Consider the following 25,441-nt stretch of genomic DNA (forward strand, 5'->3'; position numbering starts at 1 on the left):
GACATGGCCAAGAAATGGACTGTGGTCTTTATGAAGTTTAGTTAGTATCCACCATACCTTGCTGGATGCTGACGTATTAGAATTCAAGGGATTGTGCTGAGGCTGTGTATTAACTTTTGGGCAATTGGAGACTGTGGATGACGTCAGTGACTTAAGGTTGAGGTAGTTGGCTCTACTCAAAATGCACTCCAATGATGAAATTGCTGCTGATGTAGACATTTATGGATAGCACCTTCACCCTAGACCCACTTGATTTGGATGAAGTTGATGAGGTACCAAAATAGGTTTGTGGTTGCTCCCATATTAATCATTTCATTAGCTATGTGATTTCGTGTTTGATGAGGTACAGAAAGAAAGGCTAAAGGGACAGACCAAGATTGGGGATTATTTTATGGTTCCAGAAGACTCCAAGAGGAGCAGCAGCAATATCGATAGCATGAGCATATTAGATTTGGGCAACAGAAATAATGACCCCACAAAGTCCCAAAATCACACCGTTAGAGGTTGCAGTAGCACTACCAGTCACTTTGGATGTCTCTTCAAACATTATGAAGGGGAATGACGTTGAGTGGTCCTTCAGTAGGGTACAGGTACAAAGCAGGCTGTTCTGTATCCCACAACAGTTTGCCTTCAGTGACATGCCAGTCAATCTCAACTTGTCAGCCACAGCTGGTGAGTGTTTCTTTACACATTCATTTTAGTAGTTTGGTATTATTTTTGTTACTTTATTTAAATTTCTAATGTACTGACAAAGGCAGTGAAAGATCAAGGAAAAAAACGCTTTAAGCAAAGTAAGAGAAAAGACCATGGATGACTTTGGAAACTACTCCCAGTCATCTGCTGCATTTGCTTAGTAAAAAAGTAAAAGACCATGAATGACTTTGGAAACTACTTCCAGTCATCTGCATTTGCTTAGTAAACTAGACATCGAATTAGTAATTAAGTCAGCGAAGGTATTCAAAAGCAGGAGAAATTGTATAGAAAGAATTCTTGATTTATGGGTTATTGATGTTTATTTATGATACTCTACAATGGGAAGGTGTTGAAATACGCTACAGTGGAAGTTAGAAGTTATATTGAACAAAACTCTTATCTAGCCCTTTGGAAGTGATGCAATAGAGGAAACATTGTGCTGGGTTCTCAAGTTCAAAAAGATTAAAATCAAACTTGAACTTCTGAATTTTGCAGGAAATAAAAGACATATTGTGAATATCTTGATACATTTGTAAAACATATCCCATCCATGAACCTTTTTGTGCACACTGAATTTGATCGTACTCTCAGACAGCCTGTTATATATATATATATATATATATATATATATATATATATATATATATATATATATATATATATATATATATTCTTTCTTCTTTAAACTATCCGCCATTTCCCGCATTAGCGAGGTAGCGTTAAGAACAGAGGACTGGGCCTTTGTGGAATATCCTCACCTGGCCCCCCTCTGTTCCTTCTTTTGGAAAATTAAAAAAAAGAAAACGAGAGGGGAGGATATATATATATATATATATATATATATATATATATATATATATATATATATATATATATTATATATGACGTAGTAATCAAATTCTGTTATATACTTGTGATGAGTGACAGCGTGTCAAGTAGCCCGACTTTGCTTTTCCTGGTTGTTTGAATGCTTGTCTCGTGAGAGCCAAAGTGATAAGGATCCACAGATATATATACCAGCCTCCACTTCACCTGTGGCCATCATCAGGTGTGAGTGCAGCATGTGCTGCACGAGAGGAATTTTCACACAAGCACATCCATGTTGAATTCTCGTACGTTTACATGAACCTGTCCACTTATACAAACATGCTTACACATGCACTGTGAAACACCTGAACTACAATATAATCAATTACACGGACACATGACCTACCCAAGGGTATATATTCAACTTAGGAAAGCAACGGTTTGAATGATGTATTCAACACTGGTTTTTAACGAGGACGTCGGTCAGGCAAAATTTTTCATTTAATTGCTGTACTCAGCAGATGGAGAATTAGGGTACTTTACTAATACAGTTGTTGCAGAAAGAAAGCGTTATTTGTGAACTCTTAGGCAATACTCTTCCCATGTTCTCTATCTTACCACACCCGCTTCTGCTGCAGGATGTCCTTTTATGGACATATGGGCATTATTCTTGTCACTTTGCTTACTGTTAACTATATTGCTATTTTTTTTTCAGCCTTTGTATATCCAGACAAGTTTGTATAAGAGCCAGGTGTGAGGACAGGTGTCCAGTGGGCAAGTGTGAGGCGGTTCATACTAGTTTTCGACAACACCGAACACCTGGTTAGGGTTGGGTTTATGCGTCACCGTTACTACCTACCATCAACAGCAACAGTTATGATATACACCACAATCCACTCCATCTATACCCCCATCAGCCATCACTAACACCCTCACAAAATTCTCCACCTGTATAATCAGTTCACACCATATTAATACTAGCAAGCAATCCCATCATTACCCACCTAACAATCCCCACTGCCGACAAATTTGCATATCCCAACCACTATCAACCTTACTTTGAAACATATGATCTAACCATTTTGTTTCTCATTTAAGCCTCCTTCCTAGATCATACTAGTTCATCAATTAGGGCAAATATTGTCATTCACACTCCTGTGAAGTTTCTACGGCGGTATATTCAGCGTAATATATAGTACTAAGCTATTTTTCCGCTGGATGTTGTACAAGTGTGTTGGGTGAAGAGGCGCCTACTGCTTCACTATCCTGTCTTTCACTGATAAGATTAAGAACTCTGAACACTATTATAATATTCCAAAAAGTCTTGTTATCTGCCATTTGCATGCACTCCTTACAACTCCCCACGATCTACATGAACCTTAGCGCAGTGGTGGGGTTTGTGTGGATCAGTGATGGAATACAAAGTTACATAACAGAGGGTAATAAGATACTGGAGGTGCAGGATTATAAGGAGAAGGGATAGGTCAGGTTGAGAAAGACGAGGCAGGCTTGGCAGGGGTCCTATGATGCTGATGATGGCAGGCGTCACATGAAGAAGGGAGCACTTGAGAGAAGTGTGCGGCTTAAGAGTCGACGTGGAGCTCCTGCAGATGAATTGTGGCCTGTATTGCGGCGACTACCAAATAGTGATAAGGAAGCAGGAGGCTCCATGAGTGTGCAGTAACTGCCGAATAGTGCTTGGGTTGCAGGAGGCTCTTGAAGAGGTGCTAGGGATGCAGGAGTGCCGCGGGCGTGAACGTAGGTCCCTGTTGTTACAACTGCTGCTTGTGACGAGCGGAAGCGATGTCCCATGCGATTCCCGCAGAAGGTGACGTCGAAGATGAGACACTACAAAGAAACCTGCCAGGAAGATGAGGTGTCAGGAGTATCGTTGGGAGATATGACGGAGGGAACGCCCTAAGGGCGGCTTGAGTCTGGAGTCACATCGCCAAGACTTCAGGCGCCGGAGTGGTACACTTATTTAATGGTGAGTCAACTGACTGACTGGTTTGCTGCTGTGTTTCCCGGTATTTGAGAGGCGGTGAGATCAGGTCTGTGAAGGTCAGCTATTCCCAACGGGAATTTGAGACGCTGAAGCCGAATGTCGCAAGCTTCTGGCCTTCCCCATGCTCATGAACTTGAGGTTAAGTCCTTAAGAGCGGCGTTTCTTATGAAAAGGATCAGGTCATTTATAATTATAACGGCAATTCTGTTCTGCCACCTCTGACATCGAGTGTAAGTGTCAGGGATTAATAATGCCGAAGCAGACGTGTAGGATGGGCCGCTAAACACTCTCCGAGGATTATTATGTCAGGTGAAGTCACAGCTTTAAACCCAGTCGATGGTGACGTTATCAAGGTGACCCTAGGTCACTACATAACTAAAGAGGGTGGAAGCTATTTGCCTTAATTACTCGTCTACCAAAGTCCTTGACTTGGCTCAAGAAGGGAAATCTTATCTTGATAGGGGATGACCTTTACACCTTATCATATAAAACTTTTGATGAGGGGTTAGATAGCACTTGGGGATTGAAGCAATCACCACAAAATTATTGTTCCTAATTTGAGGACCAGCTGCGAAATCGGACGTATGGCACCTCGGAGTCGGAAGTATAAACGTCAGTCGCGGCGAGACTGGAGTGGAGGGAGGAAGAAGGCAATTGACGCTATGAAGGCCAATCGTCCCGAAAGTGGGAGGAATTGGGATAAACTCTTCCCCACGCCATGGAGTTTCATCATTTTTGTGGCCTATATGGCATTATTCATCAATCAGGGTAACGTTAAGAAGACTTTGGGTGTTGTGAAGTATTATTCGGGTATAGGTTTGTTATATCGCGTTATCGGTGTTGATAGATATGAAGTACTTTGCAACAAAGTTTGGGCCAAGCATTTCCGTTGGGGTTCATTTTCCAGCAACTGATTTAACATTCAGAACAAAGAGAACTTATGTTACCACTGTAAGACAAGAATAACTTGTAAAACTTAGTAGTCCTGTATTGGGACATGGTTTTGATATAGACCTTTATTACATATAAAAGCAAGATATTTCTTGGATGAGTGGGTTTCAGATCATACAGGAATGGTAGTAGAGCATACTAATTATGCAGTTTAACCCCACTGCAGAAATAACTTAGGGAAAATGTTACAAGTATATCCAGAAATGGAAGAAAATCATGTCTATGGGACCTGAACACACAGTAAAAATAAATCACGTGTAGGGATGCCTTAAAACTTCAAGGAAAATCATACCTGTGGATTTCTATTGCTTACTGAAATTATTGAGCATGGGTTTGATAAACTAGATATATTTGCTTGGTGTTTATGAGTGAGGTAGTGGGGAGGGCAATGAAGGTTTGGGAAAATGATGGGTTTTGTAATGTAAAAACTGATGTGTAAAAATCAGCTGAATTATGGAAAACTTTTCCACTTTAAACTACACCTCACCTGGTCATCTACCCCCTCAAAAGCAAATATAACAAAAATGCAAGGCACACAAATCATGCACTCAGAACCATCACTGGCTGCCATATCTGTGGGCGTGAAGCATGGACGTGGAGTAGAGCAAACAGTTCTAGAATTCAGTCTGTTTAAATGAATTATTTGAGGGGTACCTGTGGTGTTAGTAAATGGGATGAAATAAATGGTGGTGAGGTGTTGATGTCAGAGAAGGGGGAAGACATATGGTGTGGTATTACTAAGTCTAAGAGAAATACCTTGAAATGACTTGTTGATATGCAGAGAAGCCTATTGGATTTTCTTTCATATTCATTCTAGTTGACTTACAAGTCATTTAATGACATAAGATAGAAAAAAGTACTGAATTATTTAGGTTGTTTTGATATGCATTCAGTTGGATGACATTGCTTTTATCAGTACAGTGTTAGTAAATTGATGATGGGGCTACTTTCAACAACTTTTACCAAATTTTAATAGATTGATAATGGAACTACTTTCAGTCTTTTTTTTTTTACCAAATTCTTAACATTGAATTGATTATGGAACTACTTTCAACCACTTTTACGGAATTTTTAACAGTGAATTCATAAAGGACCTACGATCAACTACTTTTACCAAATTTTTAACTGCTGTAGAATTAGGATTTGGTTGTGCACCTTCATTGTTGTAAGGTGAAAAGAATATTTTGCAATCTTGTTTATGTTACACATATGCTAGGAGGCTGAGATAGGATACACAATGCAATATGATAAAGGTTTATCTTAGGATAGAGAAATTGCCAAGAGAATTTATATGGTGTTATATGTACCTAATTGTTGTTGAAATATTGACTTATTTTATTATTTTTTGTGATTACAGAAAATCATACATTTAATGTAATAAAAAAGTAGTTAGGCATGGCTTTATATTGTTGTTCACAGCCTTTTAGATATCACTTAAGCTACATACTCATATTGAATGCAGTACACTATATAAAGTACGGTAGAATTTTCTTAATTACAACAGTAGTGAATTCAGTTAATTGTGAAAACTAGCAGTTGCTCTTTATATCATTCCACTCAGTTGTTTGTAAGACTGCTTGTGATATCACTTCCTCTTTGTAGGTATTATGGTTACTGCATCCCAGCAAGCAGACAATACCTACAGCTACAACACAGTGACAGTGGTTTTACTGACAGAGGCCACCAAGCTAGTTGCTTCTCTTATCATATTTCTTAAGGAGTAAGTTCAACTCTGAGGTTGAGAAAAATTTTGCTGTATAGCCATCCCATAAGTTTCAACAGTGCAGATGCAGTAGTAAAAGATTTAGATTTTGAAGTTAAAAAGTGCTTTTAGAAATGAAATCAACCCTGTTATACTTTCTATTTATTTCTATGCCCGTTCCCATCGGGAATTCTCATGAAGGGCGTTGCCATGGCAAAAGCATCTCCACTTTTTCCTGTCCTTACATGTCTCCTCCATTTTTTTCATCTCCCTGCAGTACTCTTGCACTCTATTTTCTTGTCACAGGTGATCTTCCTCTTATACTAACTGCTTTAATCTCACTATCATTCCCTCTCCTTGTAAACTCCTTGTCTTGCAGTCTTTTCACATGCTCAAACATCCTCAAAGTATTACAATTCACCCACTCTACCACTCCATAATTCATTTCATTTGCATTCCCTGCCATACCAAGTCTTTCATATACCCTCTCATTACTTTCTTCATTCCATCTAGTCGTACCACATACTCCTCTCAAGTAACTCATTTCCACAGCATAGATTCGTGATGTTTGTGACTCATCCTGTGTCCATGTTTTGGCTGCATAGGTTAGGGTTGGGAGGGCCATATTGTCCCTTAATCCTTTCTTCGTTTTCATGCTTACACCTCTACCCTTGATTATTCTGTTAAGGAGCTTGGTGATTCTTTTACCCTGTACTGTTCTTTCCCTTATATCTCCTTCCATATCACCAGACTAACTGAAATAACTCAAATCACATAAATTCTGTCACCTCTTCCAAAGTTTCTCCCCCAAAACTAATGATACAGTTTAGTACACTTTCTTCTCTCACTCTGTAGGGCTTAGTAAAATCTATACTTTCACTATGTTTCCTTTTATACACCATTACTTTACTTTATGGGCATTCACTTTCAATTGCCTCTGCATACACACATCATAGAATGCACTTATATCTTTTTGCAACTCATCTTTTCTCTCGGTAAACAACACTGTATCATCCGCAAACTAGCTTACTACTAGTCATCATACCCTTTTTCCCTAGTTTTGTTTTCATCTATCTTATGACTCCATCCATATATATGTTAAAGACCCAAGGTGACAATCATGCAGCCCTGCCAGTTATACTGCAAGTGTGAATAGCAGCATTTCTTCAAATGTAACCATGTTATTTGGTTAGTGTCATGTTCAGATAATGAGCATTGTTTTACTTTATAGTTGTAAAACTCCATGACAAACCTAATTACATACCGTGCTGTGTATTGTTATAGAATTTAGGGATTGATAGTGGTGTTATACAATGAAATTCTGATTACCCGGCCTAGTTGGAACGTACTGTTAAGTTGACAACCAGGAAGTTGTTAGATCAAGATAGTTGTAGTAATACGTTATCAAAAAAATAAAGGAAATAAAGCTGAAAAATCTGAATTAACTGATTATTCATTGCTGTATTGTATATGTTCCCACCAAAAAAAGATACAGAAGTTGCTTTTAAGGTCTTGTAACAGTTTTAGGTGAAGTAAAGCCTTTACTGAAGTTTTCTTGCATATGTTAGACTCAGCATAGTCAAGCCTAAATTTTTTTTTACCTGAATACTTAGTCCCACATGCTTACACCTCTTTGTAATGTTTTCAGGTAAACTATATACACTTGCACTGTTTTTAGCTGATATGATGGATTTTTTTATGAAGTCTAATACTAGTGAGAGCACTTATTGAGAAGCAGTGAGGGACTCAAAAATGGAAATGGAGGGAACTCTGTGTGAATGAAGAACTGCATCTTTAGTGACTGTCTCAAGAAAAAGTCAATTTCGGATTAGGGCTCTGGAAGTTGGATGACAGGATGATAGATAATTGGTAGTTACCAGGTTTCAGTGAATTCCTGTGGGTAGGTGGAATAATTCAATGCCAAGAAGTTAGATAATCAGACTTTTTCTGTTCCTGATAGTCTTATGTGATAGGTACCCATTGCACACAGTATTTACCAAAGTGTATTTTACCTCTTATGTGAATCTATGATATATATCCAGGACACACAGTGATTACTGAATAGTGCATTTTATCTTTTATGTGCATTTTCGATCTCCTACCTTCCTTGCTGATGTATGGTGAAATGTTTGTGCTTTCATCTATTTTTCTTCTTCAGTAATTTTTCTGTTGTATGTTTCTTCTTACATTATTTCTACGTTTTCCACTTTCATGATAGTTACATTAATCTTTTTTTGTTTTCTCCTTTTTCATGTGAACCTTTTTCATTTTTTCTTCATCTTCTTTTTGCTCTTTTTCTCTTTTATTCCTCCATATCTCTCCACCCTTTTTTGTACTTTTCAATCTTCAGTTATTTTCTCTACTTGCTTTTTTCCCCTTTCTCAAAATTTTCCTCTACATCTTTTTTCATTTACTCTTTTCTTTCAGATCATATATCATATCCTCTTCTTATATGTACATAATAGGTTAGAAGGAAAACAGATATTGAAGATGAATTACAGTAAGTATGTACTAATAGTGATGACCCCAGCCATAGACAATAGATTTGATGTCATACAGACCACCAAAAACTATGAAGGGTCTTCAGATGTGTTGAAATGGTGTTTGTAGTGTTGTAGTGGTGGGTGATATCCAGAGTGTAGACAGAAGAGTGTGACTTAGTTTTCGTCTGGGTGCTTTTAACAACTGCTATGATATGTGTTGGGGGGATGATGTCCAGAATGTAGATAGAAGAGTGTGACTTGGTTTTTGTTTGGTTGCTTTTAACAGCTGCTGTAATATGCATAGCATCTTTTAACAACTGCTGTAATATGCATAACATTTTAGTGTGGTATCAGTTTTTATTTTGATATACGTCTTTTTTCACTTGTTTTCTTTTTTTTACAGCAGTAAGCTCTCTACTCTCATTGCTGACATGAGGATCCATGTTTATGGTAAGTAAATGAAACCTGAAGGTTGCCTTTCCTTAATCAATAAATAATTAGGTAGTATAGGTCCGCATTTCATATTATATTCAAATGTATGTATAGGGAGAGTGAGTGTAGCATTACCACCTTCTTTTTATAAAGGTTTGATATGTATTCAAATGTGTGTACAGAGAGAGTGAATATAGCAGTACCACCTTCTTTTGGTATTAAGGTTTGATATGTATATAAGGATTTCATTTTGACCTTCCATTATGGTTTAGTTTTCTTTCATCTTTCTGTGATTACAGTGCAGTAGTGTTAAGGGTCTCTACCTGGAAGTGCTTACACCATGTATAAGGAATCACCTTTGCTGAGGTTGTATCACTGTTAGTGGAGAGTGAGGAGTATAGTCTCACTAAGAACCTTCTGAGCTCAGAAGAGTCCGTCATTTGCCTGCTCTTATGTAGAGTTCAGCTTTGATGCTGCAGGATGCCCATGAGAGGGGCCCTATAATTGTATTATAATAATGATAATAATAATAATGATAGAAATTATCATAATATGGTGCAGCCAGAATCCTTCATATGACATGAAGTATTGCTTTAGGGGCCTAAAGTAGTCTTGACTGAATTGTTTTCATGTTTACTTATTTATTTAATAAAGCCATAAAAAGTGAACAATAAGGTCTATAATATCTGTAATATGGTGACTGATTTTAATACAGAATAATGTTGTAGAGAATTTTTGTTTTAGAATTCTGGGACTTGTTTAGAAAATAACATATCCCAGTTGAAAAATGATTTGCCACTCAACACATATATTTTGCCTGACTTTTTGATTTGTGGACAAAATTTCATGTAAAGCATCTTTTGTTTAAGAATTGTTTCAGAGTAAAGACCCAATTCTGTATCTGCTTAGTAGACTACGTTCCCTCCAAGTCTGTGAAATATATTTTGTTTTCTTGGATCCTCACTTGTACTGCATTTTGCTGATCACTGCAGACTTTTTGATTAAGGACTTATTGTCACTGTGGATGTGCTGTTATAATGTAGTTAAATAAAAGAAAAGGTGTTACTGGATTCCACCTGCTTGTAGTTACTCTGTAAGTGAAGAGTCACCTTCGGCAAAGCTGTATGTCATTTGTTGATGAAAGGGAGTACAGTCTCTTTGAGGATTTTTTTGCTTCAGTGGAGTACATTGTTTCCCTACTTTTGACTGTAGTGCAGTCTTGAAGCTGCAGACTCCCAATAAAAGGGGTGCTGGGGCTGTGTGCAATAACAATGATAAACCAAAGAAACTAAGATCACAGCATGTATGTGGCCTTTATCAAGAGGAATTGATAGAACCGTCACTTTACCATGAACAGTCCCCTGATGGACATTCCTGGATGGAAAAGGCATCAGAGATATAGATAGGTAGATAGAGCATGATTATCACAAGCAGGAAGTATCTGGAGTAAACCATGGAAAGGTCTGTGGGGTCAGGATGTGGATAGGGAGCTGTGGTTTTGGTGCATTACACATGACAGCTAGAGACTGAGTGTGAACGGATGTGGCCTTTATTGTGTCTTCCTGGCACTACCTCGCTGAAGTGGGGGGGTAGCAATGCTCTTTACTGTGTGGCAGGGTAGTGCCAAGAGTGGATGAAGGCAAGTGAGTATGAATATGTATATGTCTGTGTATGTGTATATATATTTGTGTACGTTGATGTGTATATGTGTGTGTATGGGCACTTATGTATATATATATTCTTATTATACTTTGTCGCTGTCTCCCGCGTTAGCGAGGTAGCGCAAGGAAACAGACGAAAGAATGGCCCAACCCACCCACATACACATGTATATACATACATGTCCACATATGCACATATACATACCTATACATTTCAATGTATACACGTATATACATACACAGACATATACATATATACACATGTACATAATTCATACTTGCTGCCTTTATTCATTCCTGTCGCCACCCCGCCACACATGGAATGACAACCCCCTACCCCTGCATGCGCGCGAGGTGGCGCTAGGAAAAGACAACAAAGGCCACATTCGTTCTCATTCAGTCTCTAGCTGTCATGTATAATGCACCAAAACCACAGCTCCCTTTCCACATCCAGGCCCCACAAAACTTTCTATGGTTTACCCCAGACACTTCACATGTCCTGCATCAATCCATTGACAGCACGTTGACCCCGTTATACCACATCGTTCCAATTCACTCTATTCCTTGCATGCCTTTCACCCTCCTGCATGTTCAGGCCCCGATCACTCAAGATCTTTTTCACCCCATCTTTCCACCTCCAATTTGGTCTCCCACTTCTCCTTGTTCCCTCCACCTCTGACACATATATCCTCTTTGTCAGTCTTTTCTCATTCTATCCATGTGACTGAACCATTTCAAAACACCCTCTTCTGCTCTCTCAACCACACTCTTTTTATTACCACACATCTCTCTTAGCACAACTCTATCTATAGCCCAGTCTCGCAACCATATAACATTGTTGGAACCGCTATTCCTTCAAACATACCCATTTTTGCTTTCTGAGATAATGTTCTCGCCTTCCACACATTTTTCAATGCTCCCAGAACCTTCGCCTCCTCTCCCACCCTGTGACTCACTTCCGCTTCCATGGTTCCATCTGCTGCCAAATCCACTCCCAGATATCTAAAACACTTCTCTTCCTCCAGTTTTTCTCGATGTGTGTGTGTGTGTGTATATGAGTGGTTGGACCATTCTTTGTCTGTTTCCTAGTGCTACAACACTGACGCAGGAAATGGCAATCTAATATGATGAAATAGATAAAGTTCATGGTAATTGAGGAAAAACACCTATTCTATTTCAGGCTTTGATTAATGATTTTTTTAAGTGAACATTAGTTTGAATTGATTTGAGAAACAGTGAAGGAAGAAAGGTCCAGAGTATTTTTAACCAAGGTCTCATTTTGCAGGTTTAAAGAGACGGAGTATTACTTCTTGATTTTTGAAGAATTTCCTTTATATAGAAACTGTATTTTCTAAAAAAAACTGCTCTCACCCCATGAAAAAACACAGCTTGGAAATTCATGTACCTTTTGTGCCATTTTGAAATATAATTTAGTGTACTTTAAATTTGTTAGGTTTGACTTTTAAATGGCATAGCTGACTGCATCCAACTCTTTACAGTGTTGGGATTGTACATGATACCTGCACTCCTCTATTGCCTCTATAACAACCTGGCCTTTGTCAACCTGGCAGCTTTTGACCCAACAACATACTTCTTATTCCTTCAGCTCAGAGTCGTGGTCACAGGAATTATTTTTCAGGTATGGCTGAAAGGCATTCTTTTTTATACTGAAAATTAAGTCTTGAATCTTAGTAATTTAAGATTTTCAGTAAGTTTCTTTTTCAGAAGAAATTTAGGTTGCAATAAGCAGTGCTATAGAGAGAGGATATATGTGTTAAGAGTGGAGGGAACAAGGAAAACCAAGAGACCAAATTGGAGATGGAAGGATGGAGTGAAAAAGATTTTGAGCAATCAGGGCCTGAACATGTAAGAGGGTAAAAGGTGTGCACAAAATAGAGAAAATTAGAACAGTTTTAATGTGCTATCAGTGGACTGAACCAAGGCATGTGAAATTTCCAGGGTAAACCTTGGAAAGTTCTGTGGGATCTGGATGTGGATAGGGAGCTGTGGTTTTATTGTATTACACTTGACAGCTTTTGTATGGATGTGTGCAGATGTGGCCTTTCTTCATCTGTTTCCTGGTGCTACCTCACTGACATAGGGGGTAGTGATGCTGTTTCCTGTGAGGCAGGGTGGTGCAGGGAATGGATGAAGGCGAGCAAGTATATGTACATGTGTATATAAATATGTATGGGTATATATGTATATGTATGTATGTATATATATGTATATGTGTGTGTGTATTAAGTATAATAAAAAAGATAAAAAAAAATATATTTATATGTATATATATATATATATATATATATATATATATATATATATATATATATATATATATAGAGAGAGAGAGAGAGAGAGAGAGAGAGAGAGAGAGAGAGAGAGTACCATTACAAATGTGGATGGGCAGGAACACTGTAATGCTCTAACGATGTGACCCAGAAGGTCTTCTTCAGAGTGCTGACTACAATTCACCTGGATCTGACATTATATGCACCACAGGTTGATATTCTTTCAGGCTGTCTCCAGACTCTTCCTCCTGATTGGGTACTTTTCAGTTGTGACCGTGACTCCTTTGTTTCTGAAAGGACCAGTCTAATACCTACCTTTTCCATACACACAAATCCCTCTCTGTTGTTAGCACCATTATTTATGCTTATGTATGCAGCCTCATTGATTGTCCCCTTCTTATCCTATCCTTTATGTTACATAAAGGATGATGTTACAACCTCACCTTGGGATAAAGGTGTTTAATCAGCCCATAGGCCCATTAAGACAGAACTTTGAAATAACAGCTTCTTTTGATAGAGAGATTTGGGCTGGACACAGATTCCCTTACCATCTGGCTGACATCTCTTGACAGCTGATTGCTGCTTTATATATCTACACTTCTCTTTGGATCCAATACTGTTTAAATACCAAACACAGTGGTATAGAATTTATAAGAATATATTTACATCAACAAAAAATAAACATGTGTACTCTGAACATAAAATATAACTTATTTACTCATGATATAATGATCTCCCTCTACTTATTTTACTTAGGAAATCTTAGGCAAATATACTGGCCTCAATTTGTAACATAGCTCTTTGAAATCACTAAGATGTGTACAGATAATGTGATACATTTACCCGACAACATTCTACAACATCCTACCAAGACCCATTCAGAGGGAGAGAGAGAACAGAACGTAAATATTCCAATACCTTTTCTATTTTTGTGTACAAGTACTTTCTATTATTTTATTTTAGCTCTTACATATTCCTTGATCTTCCATAAATTTTAATAAAAGTAAAAATATTTACTATTTATTTACAATCTAATACACAAGATTTCAAAATGTAACATATGATAATGTACAGACTTTTCAAAAGAATATAATGTACCTTAGGTAGAAAACTGAAAATATAATGGATAACAAACAAAATTTGGGAATGAGGGGAGATAATTGTAACATTGGGATAAAAAGATTAGGCTACAATTGACCTGGATCTGACATTATACAGGTAGATATTCTTTCTGGCTGTCTCCAGCCTCTTCCTCCTGGTTGGCTGCTTTTCAATTGTGGCTGTGACTCCTTTGCTTCTGTAGCCATCAATCCACTACCAACCTTTTCCAGGCACTCAAATCCTTCTCTGTGGTTAGCAGCCTTATATTTTTGTATGCAGCCTCAGTGATTCTCCTTGTCTTTTTATCCCATCCCCATTTACATAAAGGATAGGATAAAAAGTGAGGCTATGTGTGTTAGATAAGAAAATTCATATTAGATAGGAAAGTTCATATATTTTCACTTTGCAGAACAAGGTTGTTTGTCATATGAGACTTGTGTCTTCATTCATATTATCTTCATTGTCTTCATTCATACCATATTCATACACAAAATGCTTCCTTTGCATCCAGTCCCTTTCTTCATCTCAAGTTCCTCTATCCTGTATCATTTCTCTGATTACATCTACCCATCTCTTCTGCTGTCCAACCCTCCTCTTTGTACCATCTACTCTACCTCTTTATATATCTTCTTGACTAAACTGCTAATTTCCATATGATCAGTCTGATCACATTATCATAAAAGATTTTCATCCGTATGCCATTCTAATGACCTTTTCACACCACATAATCATCTTACATCTTTATTCTTTTCATACAGTTCTAACTATACTACACATGTTATCCTTCTTAGTGCTCCTATTTTGGAACTATCGTGACCCTGCATAAACTCTTAATTTCTTGGTCATAAGTTAGCTTAAAGAAAAATCCCTGTCATATTTTTTCTCTTTCTTTAAGGTTCTTTTCAAGAAGCAGTTAAGCAAACGTCAGTGGATTTCTCTCATCATCCTTACAATTGGGTGTGTGGTCAAGCAGCTCAGTATGTCAAAGAAGCCAGAAGCATCATCTGCTGAGACTGAGGCCACTTTCAAAGCAGTATTCTCAAACCTTATTTCCATCCATACAGGCTTGCTGTTAGTGCAGGTATAAGTTATGCTTTCTTAAAGTGTTCTTTATGCACATTTTAATGTATAATCTCAAGCTTTATAGTGGAACATAGTTTTTTAACTTAACTGATACTTATTTGTGATGTTTTTTCATATGTTTATCTACAGTGTGCCACCACTAACTCCCCATGAGTGTGACCAGTTTAGTGTCCTTCACAAAACTGAATCATTACTTCACTGTAAGGAGCTTCACATACATACTACATAACACTTTCCTTTGACCACTAACTTTGTAACTCTCGGCTTGTGTTCTCTTGAATGTAACTTGTCTAGCTCAAATCTTTTCATTTGACCATGTCATAGAAGAAAGATTGTCATTGCATTTAGGAACTGTTCATGTTTATATACAGTAATTATAAGATTTTCATTTCATGCACAGAGTTCATCCTGGCCTCCTTATATCCAAGCTGTAAAATGTTTTCAGTGCAGCTTGCTGTTTTGTTATTATCTGTAATTCTGTCGAACATTTGAGTTAGCTGAACGATAGATTGGGTTCATAAATGAAGGCTGACATTCTTCACAATTATAGATATGTATAAACAAGTCTGATTGTAAATGTTTGGGAAAGAATTGGGAATTTTTTTTGGTTCATTCACATTTATTGAGGAAAACTTCTTTCAGTTGATTCATATTCTATTTCTCTCTCTTATCATCTTATCGTCAGCCCTCTTCCTATTTACATGAAGGATCAGGTGCAAACAGCTCTCAATTCACTTCTAAACTCTCGTAGCCTTTTTGTCTTTTCCTAGCACTACCTCCCGGGGGAGGGATGCTATTTCATGTGTGGCGAGGTAGTGACGGGAATGGATGAAGGCAGCAAGTATGAATATGTACATGTGTATATAGGTATATGTATGTGTATGTATATGTTGAAATGTATATGTATGTATATGTGCGTGTGTGGGCGTCTATGTATATACATGTGTATATGGGTGGGTTGGGCCATTCTTTCATCTGTTTCCTTGCACTACCTCGCAAACACGGGATACCGACAAAATGTTTATTTAGTTATCATACTTTGTCGCTGTCTCCTGTGTCAGATAGGTAGGGCAAGGAGACAGACAAAAGGATGGGCCAACCCACCCACATACACATGTATATACATACACATCCACACATGTACTTATACATACCTATACATTTCAACGTGTACATACACATGTACATAATTCATACTTGCTGCCTTTATTCATTCCCACCGCCACACATGAAATGACAACCCCTCCCCCCACACGCAAGCAAGGTAGCGCTAGGAAAAGGACAACAAAGGCCACATTCATTCACACTCACTTTATCTGTCATGTGTAATGCACCAAAACTACAGCTCCCTTTCCACATCCAGGCCCTACAAAACTTTTCATGGTTTACCCCAGACGCTTCACATGCCCTGGTTCAATCCATTGACAGTACGTCGACCCCAGTATACCACATCGTTCCAATTCACTATTCCTTGCTTGCCTTTCACCCTCCTGCATGTTCAGGCCCCCATCGCTCAAAATCTTTTTCATTTCATCCTTCCACCTCCAGTTTGGCCTTCCACTTCTCCTCGTTCCCTCCACCTCTGACACATATATCCTCTGTCAGTCTTTCCTCACTAATTCTCTCCATGTGACCAGATCATTTCAATACACCCTCTTCTGCTCTCTCAACTACTCTCTTTTTATTACCACACATCTCTCTTACCCTTTCATTACTTACTCGATCAAACCACCTCACACCACATATCGTCCTCAAACATCTCATTTCCAACACATCCACCCTCCGCACAACCCTATCTATAGCCCATGCCTGGCAACCATATAACTGTTGGAATCACTATTCCCTCAAACATACCCATTTTTACTTTCCGAGATAATGTTATCGCCTTCCACACATTTTTCAATGCTCCCAGAACCTTTGCCCCCTCCCCCAACATATGATTCACTTCCGCTTCTATGGTTCCATCCGCTGCCAAATCCACTCTTAGATATCTAAAACACTTCACTTCCTCCAGTTTTTCTCCATTCAGACTTACTCCTCCTAATTGACTTGTCCCTCAATCCTACTGTACCTAATAACCTTGCTCTTATTCACATTTACTATCAGCTTTCTTCTTTCACACACTTTACCAAACTGTCTCCAGCTTCTGCAGTTTCTCACCCGAATCAGCCACCAGCGTTGTATCATCAGCGAACAACCACTGACTCGCTTCCCAAGCCCTCTCATCCCCAACAGACTGCATACTTACCCCTCTCTCTAAAACTCTTGCATGTCATTAGTGTGGTAGCCATGTCAAATGAAAATTGATTGTTGTGACCTTTTTTAGATATCAGAACTAAATCTTTACTCATTGGATAGTTGTAAAGATATTTTTATCTCATGTTGCAGGTGTTCTGTTCTTGCTTAGCCGGTGTATATAATGAAAAGTTGTTGAAGGATACGGGTGCAGAAGTTCACATTATGGTGCAGAATGTTTTTATGTACACGGACTCCATTTTTTGTAATGTAGTTGTTCTCTTCTGTAGAGGTGAATTAATCTCTGCATTTACAACTACATCACTATTACAGGTGAGTTTCTAGTGAATGTATAAGATCTGTATGTGACTTATTACAGATACCATTGTAGGTATGACCTAATGCATAAAGGCATTTGATGTGATAAAGATGAGACATATTTTTTCATGAAATAGTTGACAAAAACTGTATAATGTTGAAGATGCATTCTTGAGACCAGTCAGCTAAGTGAAAGATCCGGGGAAAGAGGTCATTGTAATGGAAATGGGTTCTTCGTTGATAGTGTAATATTTATAAATAGATGCATTTGAATATTGTTATTTTCCTACAGAATGACTATATGATGATTGAATATGCCAAAATAATGCTTAAACAAAAAAGTTGTACTTAGAGATACTTCTGGGATCTTCTATTGCTGTCTGTATGCAACAAGTAAACACTGAGTGGCAGCTCCAGCGAGCTGATGGTAATACAACAAACATGGCATACCTTAGTCTTGAATAAGAAGGCTGTGATAAACAATAAAGATGATTTATAGCACATCATAAAATACAAAAGCACATGCAAAAAATAATAAATGAAACTAGATTCAATTTCTCTCTCTCTCTCTCTCTCTCTCTCTCTCTCTCTCTCTCTCTCTCTCTCTCTCTCTCTCTCTCTCTCTCTCAGGTTGGTTACCATGCTCCTTTCCTGGTATGCACCTATCCAGGCAGTGGTGTCAGATAACATACAGCACTGAGTTTCTCCTGAGGAGATGGGCCAGGTTGTGGCCTGTCCTCTACCTTGTCTTTGATTACACCAAAGGGCTACCTACACCATGGCACCTGTCATTGTAAATTAAGACACCTCCTGTCTCATTCAATTTCCAGTGAACTCTTTCATCCAGATATTTCTAAAATGTTTTTGTCCCCTGAATTCATCCTGTTTTATAAATACACCAATTTTTTTTTTTTTGTGCATAAAATGTTTGTTCTTTCCATTTTGATCTTATACTTATGTTACTGATGAACATTTGTTAAACTCTTATGTTTTTGAGGGCCTTAAGAAAATCATTTGCTTGGGCTTGGTTTACAAATGGTATTTAAGTCCATGTTTGCACTAGTTTCAGTATGAATTGACTAAATTTTCTTCTTTCTCCAAATTTGATCCAATTTCAATGTCTGGACCTGGTCTTATCCATCACAGGACTTACTCAAGCCACTTGATTAGGTCTCTACATTTACCATCTGCTTTGGTTTATATATTGCTTTATTTCTCTCTATCTGTCTGGCATTTGCCAGATGTCTTTGTCCTTTAGTCCATAACTTTGCCAAGGCAAACTTTTCCTGTTCTCTTCAAACAGAGGCTTTGCTTCTTTAGAGGCTTTTATCAGTACTGAAATGGTAAATGGTCCCGCAGATCTACAAAACACTATTGTGTTTAGACTCACTTCCCACATAGAAACATTTTGACAGTTGATACACAGCATTCTGCACAACTAAAAAAACTGAAAAAAAATTTACTCTTGGCGCTAAGCATTCTACACATCCTCACAAAAAATTTACATATGACACAGAAACATATCTATTTTTGTGAAATGATATTCTCTTAAGAAGACAGGTAACTCCATCATGAAAAAACACGCTTCCTATGGCCCATCAGAACTTTCTGATGAGAAATTAAAACTTGCCTATTATTATCTCTGGCTTGTCTCTCATTACATTGATCTTTCTTCCTTGAACAATAAACATCATATTCGTGAAGTGTTCATGACTATGTTATCTAACTTTATGATAATATTCCCTCTCTTGGCTTTAGGAAAACATAATTCATCACAGAGAATCCATCTTAGAAACTCTACAAAAACGTCACAAAATCAGCTTAACAAAAACAAAGTGTTGCATAGGTATCATAATTATTTTCTCAAGAGCACCTGTTCCATATTATGCTGATAGCTCTGTATTCTTCTAAGAAGCTCTGTATCCTTCTAAGAAACTGGAAGTCTTGTTCAAATGCTGAAGATTCTTCTCTTGTGAACATGCTCTCTTAGTATGCAAAGGATTGATTTTTTCCTTGTACTGAGTACTGCTCTTACGTCTTGGGAGGTTAGAGGTCTATCTATTGACTTGTATACTTCATTCCATGTGTTCTGTGGTACAAAGGCAGTTTTCTCTTTGTCCTAAGCCTGCATACCATCTGTTATATGTATTTTTTTTATGTACTCCTATGTACTATGTCTTCTTTTGATAATCCATAAGACCAAGGATTGGCTGTTTTGCTCCCGCCATTTGGGAGTCATATAATCGATTTATGGTCCTTCTCAGCTCAGTTTCAACTTATGGTATTTTTTTTTTTTTACCATGTGTTGCTTTGGAGCTGTGTATCTTTCCATTTCTTTTATAGCTGCTACAACACTCCACTTTTCAAAAGGCATGTTTTCCATTTCCTCAAAAACTTTTGATTATTTTGTTCTCTTCTATTTGTTCATTTTCTTTCACCTTTTATAATGTTTATTTAAGCCTCAGCCTCAGTGATAGAAGCCTTTAGCATATAATAACACCATAAGATTGCTCTTCCGTAAGGGTTGACACAAAGAACTCTAATTAAGGATTTTGTAGTATAGGGAGTAATATCATCCTTAATTGTAATTTCCATCCTGATATAGTATTTCCACATGAAAAGCAGGTCAGGGCATATAACGTTTTTGCTAATGTTTTTATGATTGTTTTTCACCTTACTTAATGTGTGAATATGCCTCGTACTCCAGTGATTGGCAGCATGATATTTACAGGTTTGGCAGCCAGCTGTCATAGTGATTATTCTTAATAATGCTGCGGTTGGGATTGTAACAAGCTTTTTCTTAAGGAGCTTGAACTCTATTCTCAAAACATTTGCCTCTGCACTTGAGCTAATGTTTACTGCAGTCCTTTCATGGGTAAGTAATTTTTAACTTCATTTCTATTCATCTTACTGTTCCAGGGTATTTTAAAAATTTTATTGGATCCTATTATTTTCGTTTGTGATAGAGGTAGGTGTGGGACAGTAGATTGAAAAAGCAATATTGTGATAAGTAAATTTACTGAGGGAAGGGAAGTAGCCTCATTAGTATATAATTAGTGCCTAAGTTACTTACATCAAGTGTTCACAATGTTAAGGATCAGTTGAAAATTAGAAATATGTTGGAGTCATCTGGCATAGGGAAAGGGCATTAGATGTTGGGGTGGTGTTGTAAGTCTTATGTACCTGATGGGAATTTTCATATACATAGAGAAATATGTTTGAAAATAATTTTTTCTTGCCAACCATGAAAGGGAAAATTACTTCTGAGTGATGATGTAAACATTGCTGATTCTTAAGAGCTTGAGTGATAGTATGAAAAGTAGTTTCAAGATTGCAGGAAATGAAAAATTGTGGATGTCTGAGGGGTCTGGTGAAAATTAGGAATGTAAGAAGGTATCTATATTGAAGAATGGTGATTAGGGGTAATTACCTCGTATTTATTAATACATATGCTACTGTCTATTCTAAACCATAGAGTTTTGGATATATTTCATGCGAAAATGCTTGGATCTCTATTCTAAGATGCACCCCAGTGTTGAATCATTACTTTGAAAACAGGCATATGAAAGCATGGGAGCACTGATATGCCAGTATCTGTTTATGTTAGATTTGGAGATGTGGACAGATGAATTATATTTGAATGCTGTAATGTTTGCTTTCAAATGCACTTTATAACCTTTATCATTTTGATGTATATTCTCAGTTGAAAACACTATTGATATCTTAATGTTTTTGGAAGTAGGTTATAGTTAATAGTTGGTAGTCAGCCATGAACCAGGAAGTACATTACTGGTACTACCCTCTTGGGTATCAGGAAGGTCAGTGACAGTTACATAGTTAGCTAGCACTTCAGTGGTTGTCAAGTTGCACTTCTCTGACCCAGGTAGTTGTCTTTTCTCTCTGCCTCACCTTCATGTGGACTTCTGGCATTCTGTATGGAAACACATGATATCTCCTTGTCACACATAACACTTGATAACACACACATTTCATTCATCATAACACTAGTTTTTTCTATGATAAGCATTCAGCACTAGCCCTGCCTTTTGTAGACCCCGTTGCTCACCAATGTGAGACGAAGGGTATTCGAGTACATAGTATTGGAAGTTATTTCCTATTAGCCAGGCCCATAGCCTAGCAGTAGCATTCCCACATGTGGCACAGGGGTTCCGGGTTCGATCCTGGCTGTTGGAGGTTTCTATGTTCTATGAAGGTGCGCGTTCATATGCACTTTATTCGTATTCATATACCTCCGCGTTATACAGTTAGGTTCGGTAAAATGCTATCTGCTGGCTATGTGCGCCTGTTGGGAAAGAACTGGTGTAGACCCCGTTGCTCACCAATGTGAGACAAAGGGTATTTGAGTTCATAGTATTTGAATAGTTATTTCCTATTAGCCAGGCCCATAGCTTAGCGGTAGCATTCCCGCCTGTGGCACAGGGGTCCCTGGTTCGATCTTGGCTGTTGGAGGTTTGTATGTTCTATGAAGGTGCGCTTTGTTATGCACTTTATTTGTAAACATACATATACATACACATACAAAGACATATACATATATACACATGTACACATTCATACTTGCTTGCCTTCATCCATTCCTGGCACTGCCCCGCTCCACAGAAAACAGCATTGCTACTTCTTGCTTCAGCGAGGTAGCACTAGGAGAATGATCACAGAGTACAGATCATGGTTGAGATAGAAATAAATTAGATGAATAATACTCTTTTACCCAATCCTTATGTCTCATAAAAGTTTGAATTTACTGATTAGTAGTCTCCAAACTGAACTTTTATGTAAATGAAAGCCATGATCGTGCAATTAGAGATGATGATTTTCTTTGAGTTAGGTACTATGTTAGTGCAATATATGAAGGGAATTTCAATTTAAGGGTATCTTTATTTACTCAGAAAATGTATTTAAGTAATTTACAGTGACAAAGTTCCAAAATGAAAGTCTGGTAAATACAGAGGGAATATATGTTGTTTGAATGATTGTGTCTTTTGTCCAGGAGATGGAAGAACAGTTAAGTCAGGCCCTGTATATTATTTTTCTTTTTTTCTAGCCTGTTCGCTGTTTCCTGTTATGAATGAGGTGGTGTCCAGAAAACGTGACTGAGCCGAGGGGATTAGAAGTCCATATTAGGTTATTTCCACTGTTCCTTCTTTTGAAAAGCAATACAAGAGGGGAAGATTTCCAGTCTCTTTCTCTCTCTTTCTCTCCCCCCACCCCCATCCCACATCCCACACCAACTTTTCTTAGTTGCCTTTTACAAAATGCGGAATTATTTTAAATGAATAGTTTTGAACAGAGCTGACATAGGATTTTGATTCTAAGCAAAATAACAAGTAGTTAATGGCATTCAGTGTATTGATAGAATTGCATAAGTATTTCTTATGTAGGGAAAATGTTGGTAGACCTTATTAAAGGTAATTCTTACAACAGGTTATATTTGGAATTCCGGTTGATTGGTGCACTGCTATAGCAATAGCCCTGGTGTCATATGCAACATATATGTATGCTCAAAGTCCAGTGGTGAACAGAGGACGGCTAGATGAATTGGAGAAAAACTCTACTGCTGAGGAGGAAGTACTAGTCAAGAATGGCTCCCCATCACCTGTCTGATGTAAGTTTTGGGATGTACTGTACTTAAAGGTATTTAAAATCATAATTCTTGAAACCTTTTGCATCATAACTATACAGTAAATCACAAGAATGCAATACAGAAAAATGGAATGTACAGTGCATTTGAGTGAGAAGGTTCATCATGAATTGTGAGAGGTAGTGTATACCAGTCAAAATGTATGTTCATAGCATTTTTCATTGTTCCTTGAATCATTTTTGAATTGTCTTTTTCCTCAACAGGTAAGTAAACATTGTGTTTATAATGTATCTTATTGCTGCAATGTATAGCTCATGTCTCTTTTCAATTTAATGAATGTTTTTTTCTTTTGCACTAGTTTGCCTTTTCCACTTTTACAAAGTAGTTTTAGGAAAAGACAGATACTGGCTCCTTTAGTACACATCCAGTGTCTAACTGTGTCTTACAATGTATGGAAACAAAGTCAGTCATCTGGAGTAATTTCAATTTTTGAATATCTTAACTCCACATATTTCTGTTTCCTTTTACTTCTTTCTGGTGAACTTATCAGTGAACTTGCACTGTTTTCAACAGATTCTATGAAGGGATGATCTTATTTTCTCAGATAAGTTCAGGGCTGATGAGAGCATCAACCAAGAATCAGAGGGAGGGACTCAGCATTGTAAAGGGAAGTGACTATAGATTGAGCAGCACCTTTGGAGACCAACTTGCAAAAGGCTTTCAGTTTTATTTAGGAGACCAGAAGTTAAAACGATTTTAGACATGATAGTAAATGGATATTTGGAACATGGTGATCAGATATATGGAAGTTGTATGAACATTGTTATCAGTTTTGGATTATTCTAGATAGAAAATTGGAATAACTGAATACCTGGAAATTGGTAATCAAGCTTTTTTTGTATCCTGTATTAAAGTTTTTTTCGCAAACTGTATCTAGATTTTGAGACTGAGCAAAGCTTGCATCTTTGATAATATTTTCTGAATAAGTTCATGGAATTTTTCTCTATTTGTTGTTATTCTATACATATGTATTAGTGAATTTTCACTTTCTGATTGTTTTGTGGTGTCACTGTATCCATTTTCCTTACAGGTACTGACTTCTGACAGTTTGATGACATCGTAAGATTTTAAAGTATGCTGTAATCAGCATTTGGTTATGTATACAATGTATACGTTAACCATAGTTTTATTGCTTTATTTTGTGAACAGCTTTGATATTTCACATGAAATTATATTGAATATAACTGGGTACAGTTAGAAATAATAGTTAATACTGTTAACTATCATGAAAATGATATTCACTGGATTAATCAGTGAATCCAGTCAGTATCATTTTCTCTGCTTGAATCATGAAAATCTTTTTCATGGTTGTATAATGTGCCTTTAGAATTCAAATTAGAACATCTAGTAAGAATGGGGAAATGTGCATGCAGATGGTTTGGGATACAGCACAGTTTGACCCACCAAATTTGATAAAATGCAAGTACCTAATTTATTTCCACCATGTTATAATAATGAGTCATTGTGATACATTATCAGTCTAGCTGTCTCCATGGTGATTGCAAGCTACTCATTCTACCCACATCATGATGTCCAGGCACATCAAGCTGCACTGCCCTTTATGTCAGTTCTCTGCCATTATCCATTGTGTAATGACATACCGTTTGTTACTTATGTTAAGAATTCTACACTAGTATCCCAGTGTACCAGTCACTACTTTGCCTCAGCATCCAACAAGGTCCCCTTACTACAAGCACACCCCTTAAGATGAGAGGGAAGACATATGAATTAGAGGAATAGGTGAAAATACAGGATGAATTTTAGCTGGGTTCCAGTGCATCTGCTGTTTTCTTCAACATGTTTATTTTACACTTGGTGAATGATATGGCAGGCACATTGTATTTTTGTTTTATTTTTTTCAAGACAGATCTCTTTAGTAGGTTATTAAGTTCTTGACCAGTTCATGGATTAGAAATACAGTACGTCTTAAATTAGAAGATCTGGAAAATCAATACAGGCAGATAATTGATTGTTCTGTTGAGAACATTGACTTTTGATTCATAGAAAGATACAGTAAACT

The 25,441-nt window shown here is 37.4% G+C and overlaps 1 protein-coding gene across 3 annotated transcripts; it reads left to right on the top strand.

Moving 5' to 3' along the window:
• Positions 1 to 3,990: 3,990 nt before the first annotated feature.
• LOC139760877 (UDP-galactose transporter senju-like) lies at positions 3,991 to 25,168 on the top strand. Of its 3 annotated transcripts, none has more exons than XM_071684606.1 (9): positions 3,991 to 4,273; positions 6,059 to 6,176; positions 9,045 to 9,091; positions 12,234 to 12,373; positions 15,022 to 15,207; positions 17,598 to 17,777; positions 20,494 to 20,637; positions 23,205 to 23,385; positions 24,452 to 25,168. In XM_071684606.1, the coding sequence occupies exons 1-8, from the start codon at positions 4,090 to 4,092 to the stop codon at positions 23,382 to 23,384; spliced, it is 1,179 nt and encodes a 392-aa protein (XP_071540707.1). In that variant the 5' UTR covers positions 3,991 to 4,089; the 3' UTR covers position 23,385; positions 24,452 to 25,168. The 3 variants fall into 3 exon arrangements, with proteins under 3 accessions (XP_071540707.1, XP_071540709.1, XP_071540708.1); XM_071684608.1 differs by having other exon boundaries at positions 4,006 to 4,273; positions 9,048 to 9,091; positions 24,452 to 24,591; XM_071684607.1 differs by having other exon boundaries at positions 4,007 to 4,273; positions 23,966 to 25,168.
• The last annotated feature ends 273 nt before the right edge of the window (positions 25,169 to 25,441 follow it).

This window comes from Panulirus ornatus, chromosome 38 (genome assembly GCF_036320965.1).
Source record: "Panulirus ornatus isolate Po-2019 chromosome 38, ASM3632096v1, whole genome shotgun sequence".
NCBI lineage: Eukaryota > Metazoa > Arthropoda > Malacostraca > Decapoda > Palinuridae > Panulirus > Panulirus ornatus.

Bases quoted from the DNA above. Each gene is read 5' to 3' on its own strand.
- LOC139760877 (XM_071684606.1), top strand. From the start codon at position 4,090: ATGGCACCTCGGAGTCGGAAGTATAAACGTCAGTCGCGGCGAGACTGG. The intron at 4,274-6,058 runs GTAACGTTAAGA...TCCTCTTTGTAG, and splicing joins GGCATTATTCATCAATCAGG to GTATTATGGTTACTGCATCC. The intron at 6,177-9,044 runs GTAAGTTCAACT...TTTTTTTTACAG, and splicing joins CTTATCATATTTCTTAAGGA to CAGTAAGCTCTCTACTCTCA.